This window comes from Melanotaenia boesemani, chromosome 15 (assembly GCF_017639745.1).
Source record: "Melanotaenia boesemani isolate fMelBoe1 chromosome 15, fMelBoe1.pri, whole genome shotgun sequence".
NCBI lineage: Eukaryota > Metazoa > Chordata > Actinopteri > Atheriniformes > Melanotaeniidae > Melanotaenia > Melanotaenia boesemani.
In genome coordinates, this window is record NC_055696.1 from 11,253,382 (window position 1) to 11,267,541 (window position 14,160).

Sequence of the window (14,160 nt, forward strand, 5' to 3'; positions counted from 1 at the left end):
CTTAAAAGAGATTTTAAAAAGTTATTCCTCTTAGATTTTGTAAATCAACCAGTTTCTGTTTGTGAAAACTCATAAAAATATAGCAACATCAACTAGATATCAAAGATCTGATTTACTAAAGGATATTGTACTTAAAGTCTGGGGGATGCCACAAATGTCCATCTTTTGATTAGTTACAGTACATGAGTTCATATGAAACTTTGGTCATATGATCAGGGATCATGATGCAGCTGATCTATTAATACATAAATGGACCTAAAAAGATAAAGCCATAAGTCCCAGAGAGCTGAAAACACAGCTACTGACCGATGACAAATGGTTGCCAACCTGCTACTTAGAAGTCCAACAATTTTTCTAACAATATATGAAATCAGCTGACATCTGTAACTCTTCAAGTCTTCATTCAAATGTTATCAACACTAACACTGATTTTCTTTGAATACCAAGTTTAAAATGGCATTCAGATACAGCTTATCATACAAAGAGTATAAGATCATGCTCAATATCTATCTGTAAATGGTCCAGTATGATTGTCATGCATGAGTAAGTGAGAAAGAGTATAGTGTAAGAGACAATGACACTTTCTCTGAGAATACCAAAGTTCAGAATTAAAATCCCTTGGTGGTTATACTCCTGTCACGGTTTCTGCATGAGACAGAATATAGTATGTTCTCAATAAGGTAAAAAAATCTGTTGCAATCTGCTTGGACCCATATTAAAGCTGCTTGAGATTATATTTACATTTTCTCTGAATTTAGGACTTTTCTGGAAACAGGCTCAGGCCATACATTTTATAGCAGAAGGTATGTAACATACATGCAAAGCTTGTAATGTATAGTACACAATCTCAGTGTGGTAGATGCTCTTCACCTTTTTGAATACACACAGCCCTCAGGACCTGCTGTGACAACTGGGAGAAAAGACTTCCCTTCAGGCTTTCAAGCTTGACAAATGCAAAGGGAAAAATGGTTCAGTGAAAAACAACACTGTTAGTCCCAGGTGAAAAAAAAAGGTTTTGTCTTTGACCCAGTCAGAATTTCTTGCATTTTAATAAACAATCTCTTTCTCATTTTGTCCTTCCCTTCTCCCTGTATCACATCTTTGTGAGGCTACAGTTTGTGTGTGTCTGGTTTGATGTCTGTGATGTGATGATAAAAAATAAATAAAGCAGGTGTGTTCCTGTCTTTCCTTAGAGGTTGTTATTTCTTTTCCCTGGCTATGGTTGGCTCAGCAAACCACTCTGAAGCAACTTTTCAAGCTGGCAGTAGGTAAACAAAGACATATGCACACACCCCACTGCCAGCAGTAAACAACAACAGCAAATCACACACTAAATTAAAAAAAAAATGCAAAAATGGTTTAATTCTGTAAATCAGTGAAGTTGTTATACACATACACAATAGGAGAATATAAAGTTTGCAGATTCAATTCTGCAGATTACTTATAACTATAGCCACAAGGGAACAAAAATGGTTTAAACTTTGAAAGAGGTTTTATTTTTACAGTCATAACCTGTTTTAACATGAATGCTAATACAGGGTTGGGATTCTGTAAACTACATCTACAGTGTAGTGCTATTATTTCTACGTAGTCTGTCTAAAGAAAAGAATGATGATTAAAAGACTTTACATCAGGTTGGTGGCTCACAAACAGATCTGAGAGGTGGAAAATGATCAAACAGAACTCTTTGATGTAAATGTTTACTTTTTTTAAATCCAAGTTTCATGTTCTGGAGTCGTGCCTCCCTTCTTCCCTCCTTGCAAGCCGTTTGGGTTGACAGAGGATGCAGGGGGACCTTGCTGTACTGTGTGGTCGTGATCTCCGCCGGGTCCCTTTGTAACACTGCAGAGAAATTCCCAACTCCTCCATCACAGCACTAAAAGACATGCACTGCTGAAAGATATAGACATAAAAAGAACTATTTGACACAATCAGATCTGATTTCCAATTAATGAATTAAGTCTGAAATCTGGTCACGATTTTAAAAGACTGTTAATGTGCTACTCTGTTCTGGAACTTGATTAATTAAAGAGTTAAGCAACAGCCGAATGTCAGCAGGCAGCCAATGACTCATAAACCTGTTGGCCAGAAATGATAAAACTGTAAGAGCGGTAACAGATGTATAACTGTTTTCTCATAATAACATCCAGTGTCTGCTGTGCAACATCCTGTTTCAAGATAATAAAAAACAATTTCCCCAATTTATGATCTGATCATTTTCTTTATTCCAAAACTATCAAAGAAATGCTCAAGTGAAATGAAAAGCCTCAGGCTTATTTGGAGCAGCAGAATATTAGATGGCATTAAAAACACATTCATCTTAAATCATGTATATTTGCTTTTAATTTTCCTTTCCCCTGGCAGTGTGTTAAAAGTCATCACCTGCCACACTGAGGTATGCTTTTGTTATCTGTTCCTATGTTCAAGGACCAAACAAGACCTTCCTATTTTAACCATAGGCTTCGCGGAAGGCTGTTCAAACAATGTTGGCTTCCTGTAGGGGTTTGCTTGTAGTTTCAGTCTATAAGGTGCTAAATGTTCTTTGGCCAGCTCTAGAGTTCTGAACATAAAGTGTCTTAAGTGTGAACTTCTTTTCTATTTCTGTTCTCAGGACTACTAAAACCTACAGCCTGCCAGCAGGCTCAGTACCATCCTGCTCAGCTTTGCACTCAGCCTGCCCAGCTTGCCACACTCTCCTCCACCCAGTTTCTTTTGACCCAACTTGAACACCAATTCAAAAATGTAACAAGCTATAATAAATCTCATTGTGTTCCTTTTAGCTCCTGAGCCGGGGTTCTGCTTGTGAGTCCAGTTGCTCAGACAACTGCAACATCCAGTATCTGCTCAATTTGTTGGCTCATGAATGGCTTCCTGAAAATATTTTTAATTCATTTTAACACAACATTTCAGAGGGAGATGGATCATTATTTAGATTTAGATTAGAAGCTTTAAAAAAAGAAAAAAAAATTTTTTTTCATCATTTTAAACTCAAAGAAATATAGAACTCACAATTAAAATAAAAAAGGTCTTTCCTTATGTGTCCTTGATTGTTTTCGGATCTAAGACTCTTCATTTTTTATGCCTTCATCTGTAAAGTGCTCTTTGCATAGAGCAAGAGCATTAAAATAAGCGGTCACTCATGATGAAGCTGTGCCTGCATGCAGATTTTTCCACCTCTTTGCCAGTTTTTTTAGCCTGCAAAAAGGTACATTCTTTATCCCAAAATAAATTATTTTAATTCTAATTCACATTAAGAGAAATGCTTATTAAAACTATAATGACATTTATGAAATTCTGCTTCAATATATCACTGGCTTTGCAGCAAAAAAAAACACATTTGAAAATAAACCCATTGAGAAAGCACTGAGGGCTCAGGATGGCTGATAGTGTGACAAGACAAAAGAAACAATTCTTAGGTAGGTACTGAGAGCACAAAGGAGTGGAGTAATGGGGTCTGAGTGGAGGTGCAGGTTAACTAGGAAAAGTTTAAGGGTTTTACGGACAAAGACACCCATTTACAAACCTATTGCCTAGAGTGTGTATGATTTGGGTATGAACTGCTACTCTGCGTCATCCCTCAGTAGCCTGCCGCTCTCCAGATCATTAGATAAGGAGCTGTCAGAGGACGAGGTGGAGCCACGGCGCTGAAACTGACGGGACTGCACCCCATAAAAGAAACAAAAGGCCTGATGCAAAAAAAATGGGATGGAGAAGAAAACACAAAAGAGATGAACACATGAAAAAATATTGTGATAACAAACATATTTAAGAGTGGATGAAAAACACAAAAAAGCTAACTAAATAAATAAATGATGTGCACAGAATTGCTGGTTTGTCCTTTGATAAAAGTGTGAAATGCAATAAAATTCTAGAGAATATTTTGTCATCCAAAATAGCTTTAAGTAATGGGTGAATCCAGTCTCAGTTACATGTATAAGAAATAAAAGGTTAATGTCAGAGACTGACAAAGATACTTTTCTAATTTCTTGATTTACAGTCTACAAATAATCCCCCCCTTGAATGATAAAATGAAATCTTTGCATAAAGGTAAGTTTGACACTGAGCAGAGTTCACTATGCGAGTCAGTCATTTGTCTTAATCACATGGATAAACAGCAGTTCTCACCCTCACTTACCTCCTCTATGTCAGCGTTCCTTCGGGCCTTGTAGATGAACTCTCCAATAGCAACAAACACAGAAAGAACTAGACCAGCAGCCAGGACAATGAAGATACCACCAATGTTCTCCACACCCAGAGCACTGGCCTCTTTGTTGTCCTCCTCTGGACAACCATTTCCTCTCCACCACTTCTCCTTCATCATGTGGAGCTTCCCTTCTTCCTGCAGCTGAAGGATGGCAATTGTGATTTTGTCCCTGTATGGAGAACCTGGTGAGAAAGATGTGACATTTATAGAGCAACTACATGCACTTTCTTGCTTTTTGTACTTTTCACCCTCTCAGCAATTTTCCTTTGTTGACTTACAAGCTTGAGTTAAACAATATTTATTTTTGGACTGGATGTAATGAACCTACAAAATATGATGTTTCTCAGGGGGTAAAGTACAAGGAAAAGAAAAAAAGTCTAGTAAAAATCACAACTGAAAAGCAGTGTGTAAAATTGTTTTTAATCCCTTTGTTATGATGCCCTTAATCAAGATTTAATCTGCCAGTCATAAGATCATTCATTCATTCATTCATTCATTCATTCATTCATTCATTCATTCATTCATTCATTCATTCATTCATTCATTCATTATCTATACCGCTTTGACCATTAAGGGTTGCGGGGAAGCTGGAGCCTGCAAATAGCAGGTGAAAGGCAGGGTCACCAGTCCATTGCAGATAATATCATAATTAGTTAAATGAAAGTCTCTCTGTTTGTAATTTTAGTTTCCAGTGATCTCAGTTCATGTACGGCTGCAGTTAAAGACCCCAGAGTCTTCAACACTACTGCAAGGGCTGCAACCCTGCTGGTATTAGATGTCTTCCTGTTCCAATACACCCGATTCAAATTAAATGGCTCTCCTCAACAGCTTGTTGTCACGTTCTGCCCAAGCATGCTGACCCATTGATCTAATTTAGGTCTGCTGTAGCAGGTAACATCCAAAATGTGCAGGACAGCGGCCGTCAAGGACCGACTTTGGACACGTCTGCACTGCTGAGTATGTGGCAACATCAAGGAGATGCATCAATGAAGACCAAGGAGCTCTCCAAATAGCTTATGGCCAGTACTGAAGAAGAACACATCTTTAAGCTGACCACTTTGTAATGATGGTCTTCATGGAAGAGTGAGCAGAAAAAAAAAAAAATCCATTGCTAAAACGGCACACTAAGAAAGCGCATAGAAAAATCTCCAAGCATGTAGAACAGAGGAACTCTAGTCCTGGTGGTGTAAAAACCCAACACCTCTCATCATCCAGAAAACACCAACTCTGCAAAGACAGCATCCTGCTGTGGGGATGCTTGTTATCAGCAGGACCTGGAAAATTGGTCAGAACAGGAAGAATGATGGATGGAGCTATGTACAGGAACATTTAACCCATGAGAAGTTGTTGAGCATCTGGTATTGAATATGACTACAGTTAGATTTTTAAACTGCAGCCATTCAACCTGTTGCAGTCTTCAAGTGATTTGAGATTGGGACAGAAGTTTCTCATTAACTGTGACATCTAACCTAAGCTTGTAGCTTAAACACTCAAGTGTTTCAAGGGTAAACATCTAAATCTCTTGAGATGACCCAGTCAAAACCCAGACCTCAATATGATCAAGAATCACTGATATGACCTAAGGATTTTGTTACACCAGAAAAATCTGTCCAACTTGAAGGTTCTTGAGCACTTCTATCTTGAGGAATGGAGAAAAAAATCCCATTAGCTAGATTTGCTAAACTTATAGAGACATACTCAAAGATATCTGCGAGTATAATAGCCTTAAATGTTCTACAAAATGCTCAAGTTTTCTTTTCATTCGCAATGTGTATCTTATTTCCTGATTATTTAACAATTATAATTTTTCTTTTCACATTTAAAGGGGCAGCTAGTGGAAATTTATCATTGCTAGATTGGAGAAATAAAAAAATGGCTATGTGAAGAACTATCTGGAGTATAGCATGTAGTCACACACCGTCTGTCTGTGTTCTCTCCAGCCCCGTGTTTACCAGCAGGTCCGAACACGCGTTCATGTACATTCATGTGAATCGCCACCTCCTTCCTTCTCTCGGAGCCCTCGGTCCTCCCTCCCTATAAAAGGCTTCAGCCAGCTAGCAATGGCAGCGCATATTTTCTAAGCAAAATGGTGGAGAGTGGAACGAAACATCGACCAGAAGACGACCAGGAATGGTCATTACCTTGAAAAAACAACGGTTGTTGGATAGAGAAAGGGACATAACCCGGATTAACATTGGCCTTGTATTTTCAAAGAGGAGAGCACTGCGAGAGTTAAAGAAGCTACAATTTGGATCGAAGCTTGCTCTTCTCCTGGAGAGTAAGTAACAACATAAATGTTAAAAGTTACTTTGATATGTTTCACAAAATGATATTGTTTTTCTCAGTGTGTTTGCACTTTTGTTTGCAAATAAGGTGAGTGGGGGGAAGAGGAGGTGTGGCTTATTACACCCTTTGTTTTGCTCTACAGAAAAGGCACAACAGCAAACCTAGGTTATTGCCCCTTTAATAAGCTAAATCGGGTTCGGTCAACCAAGTTACAGAACCTTCTCTAAACTCCAGATCATATAGTAACAAAACAGGAAACATACAAGGAAACAAACATTATATTGTTAATCTATAATAAACAATGCTGAATAAAGTTTTTATCTAGACATGAAATAAGAATCTCTACTTTAAAAGTCAACTATGAGTGTGAGAGAGTAAATGTGCCACGAAACTATATTTATTTCTTTTAGATATCCGAATCTATGCTGACAAAAAATAAAAACACCATACAACTAACCAGATCGTCCAATCATGAACTGTTCATGACACATCCAGTCCAGTCCAGTGTACTTTTTCTAAGAAGTAAGATATTGAAATGGAGAGTGGCTTTAATTTCTTACTACTTGTCAACTTCTTCATGACTTCCTAATGTCCACTGAGAGGAGAGCCTCTAAAAGGGACTTTTATGGTGAAAATATAAAGCACAAGAGATTCTCAAGTTATTAAGCACTGCTGAAGTTAACATCCAACAGTACAGACTTCAAACACAACACTGCAGGTTGACTTGTTTCCAATTTAAGTTCTCACTCTAACAAAATGGTCAAAAACCTGGCCACATGGAAATTACTGGATCTCTGAACAGCTGGTACTGCTTTTTGATGGAAGTGCATTTACATATTGGGGTTGCAGGTTGGCAGCTGTGAATAAAACTTGTGATAACTAAAAAGTGGAAAACTCAAAAAACAAGAAAATTGTGCATACATTCCAGTTTACAATGGCTATATCAAAATCCAATATCTGATTGCTTATGTCAGTCAGTATTCTCAAATAATTAGTTAAAAATGTGATTTTGTTAGTATACTGTTATATCTATAACTCCTGTCAACAAACTGATTACTGTAGTTTGTAAAACAAGAACTGCAACTTTTTTAGATGACCATGAGTCTTGCTGTGTTGAAGACATTCTTGACAGAATATATCATTCTTCTTACCAATAGGTGTTCCCACTCCATAGCCCTTGGAGTCTATAAGACCTCCAATCTGTGTGAGGTTGCAGTTTCTCTGGCTGATGTACTCAATGCTTGTGGACTCCATGAGCATGGCGTAGTCTGTTGTTAAAACCCGGGTGATCCCTTCCTTGTTATTCTTCACCAATGCAGTGTTTTTCCTACTGCTCATGAAAGCCCACATCTTCTCATAGGTGGAGATTTTTGATTTCTAAAGAAACCAAACAGGCAAGAGCAAGTAAGAAATGGATTGCATTTGTATAGAAATCAAAGGCTTTACATGTTTGCGTCTGCACTTACAGTATACACACAAGTTTCAATCGGCTTAACTAGATTTTCCACACAGCCATAAATACATATAAGTTTAACATCGGGATATGTATGTCGCATTGTGTGTGGATGTGTCTTTCTTTGCTCAGTCATAAAATGGAACAGCTGTGCTCTAAATCTCTTCAAGCTGATTCAATTTGTTGAAGCCATCAACAGGGCCTGCCTCTTTCTTCACAGGCAGACGTAATCACTGGCTGCAATCTGGAGGATAAAGCCCTGCATGAATCACCCTGCTGAGCCACAGGATGCAAGGAGAGGTGGTGATAGTGAGGCAAGGAAGTGACACCCTTGCCCGAGGGCACTGATAAATGATCTATCAAGTCAACATATAGCAAATTTCAACATGGTTGCCAAAAACAAGCTTCATCTCTTATGATATACCACTCATCTGTGAACTCTTCAATCAGGTTGCATTTATTTTTCTATTTTTCATGAGCTATTTGGCTGTAAAGTGAATGTGGCAGCAGCTGATGGAACCATTTAACTTTAAATTTTACATCTTACATAATACAACATGGTATTACATAACTTATTGCTAAATAGAACAAATGTCAGTGATATGAATTCCCTCGGCATACCTTATATGGTTTATTGAGCAGGGCTTCTATTTTATCTCTTAAGCAGACTTTAAGGTTTAATGTTATTTGAAAAAAGTAGATTTCCAAACCATTTTTAACACGGCATGCTTGCATGGATGCCAGGGTGCAAATAAATACATCACTACACAAAATGTTAAGTGTTGCGAACCAATAGTAGAATTTATTTCTGGTGACCTGCCTTGATAAGTGAGTCTTTTTATGTGCACTGATCATGTTTTACACTACCATTTGAGGGACTGACGTTCCAGTGGATTAACTTTGACATCAATTTTCCCACAAAAAAGAAAAACATTAGATGGGTGGCTTTTAGCTCCTGTCATATGGCCACATACCAGAGACAAGTCAAAACTGTAATTCTGCAGGAATGTCAGTAATTGAGGAAACTGAAACTTAAGCTTTGGATTTCTCTGTTTTCATGTGGACTACACCGTTGTAATCACACCTAAACTGATCTAGCTTTGTTGTCTACAGTCTTTTCAGCATCATTGCTATGTTTTAGCTGTACTTTTAAACTAAACTATGCATGTAATTTCATGCTGCATTGTCATGAATGATAATAAAATTAATCCTGAATCTTAATTCTTGCCTACAAATGTGAAAAGAAATCCTATGGTGATAGTTATTTTAGAAATATTGCATTAAATTTGTTCACATTAAATCTGTCAGGTAGGGTTGGAATTACACAAGTGCTTTTAAAGGAGCCATATTTACAAGTGTGCACCACAACTTCCTTAGTCACGTATGCACGCATATACATTAGTGCAGGACATCATGGTCAAAAACAACAGGATTACTGCCAAAATCATTCTGCTTTGATGCAGCTGATACAATCAGAAACATTTCATTAAGGGACAATAACATCCTAAAATCATGCAAGAATTTTAACAGTTTAACTGGAGAAAAAAAAAGCAACAGAGCATATACTTTAGATGCTGTGATTTTTTAAAGTTAAAAGCTTCTTTTTTGCCATTATAGTTACATTGAAATATATGGGACCTTGCACAGGGTTTACCTTAAAGAAGGTCATAGTGGATCCATCTCTTACTGCCCCATACTCAATCCTGGTCTGTTTGGCCAGGTCGTCTGCAGAGTCGATGGGTGCATCCATTCTTTCCACAGTGAGGAAGGCTGCTAAGTTGGCCGTATAGGAGGAGATAATGATTAAAGTAAAGAACCACCAGATACCCCCAACTATCCGAGTGGACAAAGCCTTAGGCATCAGTTCTGAGCCTGGAAGCACAGAAAGAGAAACAAAAGGTTAACAAAAAGAAATAGGTAAAGGGTTTATTAAGACAGAGACATAGAATAATTTTGATAATGTAGGAATAAGTGTGCTACCATCATTATGCTACAACAAGAATGTATGCAAGTAAATTTAAATGCTGTTTGTTTAGTGTGAATACAGTGAGCTGATTATCTTAAAACACTGTGATTTTCCTGAAGAACTCTAATCCACTTGGGGTTATGTTAACAGATGCTCCAACTGGGCTTCCATTTCTGCTCTAAATGATAAATTGTGTGCCCCACTCTGCAGCATATTAATCTCCCCCCCTTAGTACTGCTTTATGACAAAAAATAAATTACAAAACAGACATCAGTGAAAACAAGCAAACAGTATCACAAATTACTGAAATCAAATCTGACATGAGAAAAGAGCTGAATGTAGAAAAACAAAGAACACACCAAAATTAAATAAAATATTAAACTAAACAAGCAGAATAACAACATTTTGTTTTTTCTCCATTGTTCACTGAAAAGAACAAACAAAAAAAGATCCAGGTATGTCAGCATTTTCTGCATAGAAGGCCCTCAAGTCTCCACTACATTTATCATTATCATATTTGTTAATGGGAACTGTCTAAACTTTCTTTTTACTTACAAGATAGCTTTACTATAAGTACCCAATTATTTGGTTGTGGATGCAAATGAGTACAGCCGCAGGTGCCATGAATCAGTAGCTGCTGTTAATAAAGTAGCTATTTGAAGTGAACTTGGATGACTGCATTTCATTCATGCATGTGACAGACGAGCTTCTTTAGAAAGATGTATTTTAGACTTCACACCTAAAACCAGTCCACCGAGAAGTCAGTGAGCTTCAGACAAAGAGTGGGTATGTCTGCACAGAGCCCCAGCTACACTCTGTGATGATACCATTTACATGTTTGTCACAAAGAACTGTGACTATTATTTTATGCAATATGGAAATTATAACACAGCAAAATAGGCCATAGATTAACAGTTTGAACACTTTAAGCCCAAAACACATCGGATCAGTATCTCTGACCTTTAGTCAAATTTTAGTCTAGCATTAACTAGCTAACAGGGGTAGAGCTAAAAAAAAGAAAGAAAGAAAATAAAAATCAGCAAATAGGTCTATTAGCTTTGATCTAGTCTCCACTCTCAACTTAAAAAAGGACATTGTGAAGTGGCTTACATTAATGAGATACCATGTTAACATTATATTAGTTTATAAGAACTATTAATGACAACTTAATTACCAGTCCAACAAAAAAAAGTGATAACAAAGGCTTGTAGGGGTCAGGGTGTGTTTATCATTTAACCATGACTATAATATAAATAATATATGTTTTATCTCAAAAACATATATGTAAAGCTTCCGGACTGTATCTGCCACAATGCTCTGAGAAACATGAAAACACCAGTTGTTTACAGTGAAACGCCCTCCAGAGGCTGCAGTAAAGTGTCAGAGGAGGAAGTCAAGTCATAGGTGAACAATGGTAAATGGAAGTGAAAAAATAAGTATTTTGTTTATGTTGTGAACCCTCTGGTTGAACCTCTTTCAGAAATAAGTAGGGCTTTGATCCACTACTTATTTAAAAGTTTAGATTTTAATTGCTTGAATAGTCATATGTTTACCTTGCCGCATGAGAGCTCCAATGCCAAACCAGAAACTGTTTAATAAAGTAAAATTGTTCTGCACTAGAGTTGAGGAGGGGTTGCATGGATGTGGGTTGTACCACTCGTATGGAGTAAACCTGCAAGACAATAAAAGATAGAATGGGGGAAAGACTACAGGAAACTCAAATAAGGAATGCATTGTAGCTACATCATGTTGACATTTAGTGAAATTTCATGAAGTTCAACTTAAGTGCATTTCTCATAAAAGCAGGCTTCCATTTTCCAGTGCAGTCTACATATTACCATGATTTACATTTTCATGATCAAAATCTCATTCTCACTTGCAGGTTTCTAAGTGCAACTTGCTGAAAAGGGCTTTTGCAAAGTGTGTTTACAATCACTCCAAGCTTTTTAAAAATCACAGTGTAATACTGTCTGGCAACTGATAGCTAAAAGCACATTTCTTTTTATTTTATAACATTAATGGTAAAGTAAGAATTTGTATATTACTTTTTCAAATGTGCAGCAGTGGCTTCCTTATTAAGAACAGAGCTTTTGGACAAGCTGACCTGGGGTTTTCAAATTGTTGAAACTGTAGTGTAGAAATGCATACATGTATTACCACTGAGTAAATCCCTTCACACAAATTTCAAACATACATCTCTTAGGCCCTGTTCTGTGTAACAGTACAAAATACTGTGCAGAATTTCTTCAAGAGTTTGAATGTTTCTTACTCGATTCTATACAGCAGCTTTTTATCAAAAACATCCATCCATTCTCTTACCTGGCAATGACAAAGAGCACACAGCTGACTCCAGTGCAGGCTAACAGCACATACATCCAGATGTCCGGAGACAGAGGATTAAGGAAGGAAAACACGCCTGGATTGGTGCCATTAGGTTTCCGGTAGAGGATGCTGATGCCTAAAGTCATGAAGGGCTTGGAGAAGTCGATGACTTTCTCTCTAACATAGGTGATGGTCAAAGGAGCCACAGCAAGGTCTGCAACCTGATGCAAAGACTCGACTTAGTCAAAGTTTTAAATGTGTGTATGTGTTAAAATGGATTTTATGCAACAGCAACAATAATAAAAATAAGAAACTAAAGAAGGATTTGTTTTGTTCACAAGGACTATAAATAAAGAAATCACAATCAAAAAGAAAAGAAACTCAGTACTCATTTTATGTACAAGTTGGTTTATTACCAAAATGATCCACATCTTATAGTGAGTGTGTGACCTAAATGTGCTAATGCTGCATCTGGCTCTTATTAATTTGATTACAGAAAACAACATGACCATTGCAAGCATCCGTTGTAGGCAACAGAGACCCTACAAACAGGCTTGACAGCAATTATAAACTCAATTTTAGACAACTTTTCCCCAGATTGTTCAAAATTTATTTTCTACTGAACAATATGAGGTTTTGTGTGTGGGCGTGTTTCTTGTGAACACACTAGCCCAAATGAGGAAAATAAATGATTCATTATTTATTACTAATGTAAAGACTTTCCTCTGCAAAAAAATAACTATTCACTCACATGGTCGATCAGCTCCCGAACCATCCCATTCCATTCTCCCTTGTCATTCTGGGCTCCATATTTCCCATCACCCACCAGTCTGACTTCATACGTAAAACCTAATATGTTTGAGAGTTCTTTGAGGAGGTCCATGCAGTATCCTTCATAACGATCATTTCCAACCAGCTCCTTGTCTGACTTTTTGACCATCACATATGGATTTTCCTGCATAGAAAGAAAGAGGGGGACAAAATGTAGAATTTTCTGAACTAGTTTAATGACCTATAAGTACTTAGTTAAAGAAAGCTGGGTTAATAGCTCTAGTCTGATGACGTCTGCATGAGTGACAAATTTGAAAATATATCCAATAGTTATTGAATCCAGTAGATTTGAATAATCAATTTTTTAACACTGCCTTTTCTCTATACAATGACTTCAGATAAGACTGTCTTCTACTCCATTATCTTTGTATTTCCTTCATTTTACTCACTAACTCCACCTAAGTGCACTGTTTTCCTTCTCTTTTGCTGTCTTCTGCCTTCGCACCTGTATGGTGGTGACAATAAGTGTCCTGTTAGCCATCGAGTCTGTCACATTGTTATTCTTGTCCCGGTTGGACTTCTCCATCAGGGTCATCCCTTTGTATGAGTTCCACACAGCAACCTGAAAAGAGAAACAGGGCTTCAGATATATGGAATCACATTTTAGGCTTTGATTAAGAAAAAAGGCACATATGACATTTAATACCATCTGCTGGAGTCGCTATAGAAGACTGTTGAAAACAACAGTGTAGTTATGTTTGCATCCTCTAAAGTTTTGTATAAACTGTGAAGTCTTCAACAAGGGTGTCTCTGATTACTACCATATGCACTGTTAAGGTAAATGAGCTTTTTGTTTCTTTTTCTATGAGAAGATACAAAAACTGACTGAGTTTCCAACTCTAAACAGAAAGCCAGAACCTGCATCAATGCACTGCAAATTAATCACATTTTCTGACTCAGCGAACAGAAAAATGAAAAATTAGTTTTGAGGTTAAAATACTCTTGACTAATGGCACATTTTAAACCTTCTAAAGATTCAGTCACGTGACCAATTCAACAATTTAGCTATAAAAGCTAAATCCATTAATTGCTTTTATGTTAAGCTTTTTATTTTCCCCATCCCAGCTGGTTTAAAGCATGTTGCCACCAAATGAAATA

General features: G+C 37.2%; 1 protein-coding gene across 7 annotated transcripts in view; it reads right to left on the reverse strand.

The window, feature by feature from the left end:
* Positions 1 to 1,363: 1,363 nt before the first annotated feature.
* Positions 1,364 to 14,160, reverse strand: part of LOC121654860 (glutamate receptor ionotropic, kainate 1-like) — a 34,465-nt gene continuing 21,668 nt past the window's right edge. For 2 of the 7 annotated variants that reach the window (XM_042009197.1, XM_042009194.1), the window contains 9 exons: positions 13,508 to 13,624; positions 12,983 to 13,186; positions 12,229 to 12,452; positions 11,463 to 11,581; positions 9,598 to 9,815; positions 7,642 to 7,867; positions 4,136 to 4,386; positions 3,524 to 3,686; positions 1,766 to 1,893 (listed from right to left, as the gene is read on the reverse strand). In XM_042009197.1, the coding sequence (XP_041865131.1) occupies positions 3,561 to 3,686; positions 4,136 to 4,386; positions 7,642 to 7,867; positions 9,598 to 9,815; positions 11,463 to 11,581; positions 12,229 to 12,452; positions 12,983 to 13,186; positions 13,508 to 13,624 (1,485 nt within the window). In that variant the 3' untranslated portion in view covers positions 1,766 to 1,893; positions 3,524 to 3,560. Of the gene's footprint in view, positions 1,894 to 3,523; positions 3,687 to 4,135; positions 4,387 to 7,641; positions 7,868 to 9,597; positions 9,816 to 11,462; positions 11,582 to 12,228; positions 12,453 to 12,982; positions 13,187 to 13,507; positions 13,625 to 14,160 lie in introns of all 7 variants that reach the window. The other 5 variants (XM_042009196.1, XM_042009192.1, XM_042009193.1 and 2 more) reach the window with 3 other exon arrangements.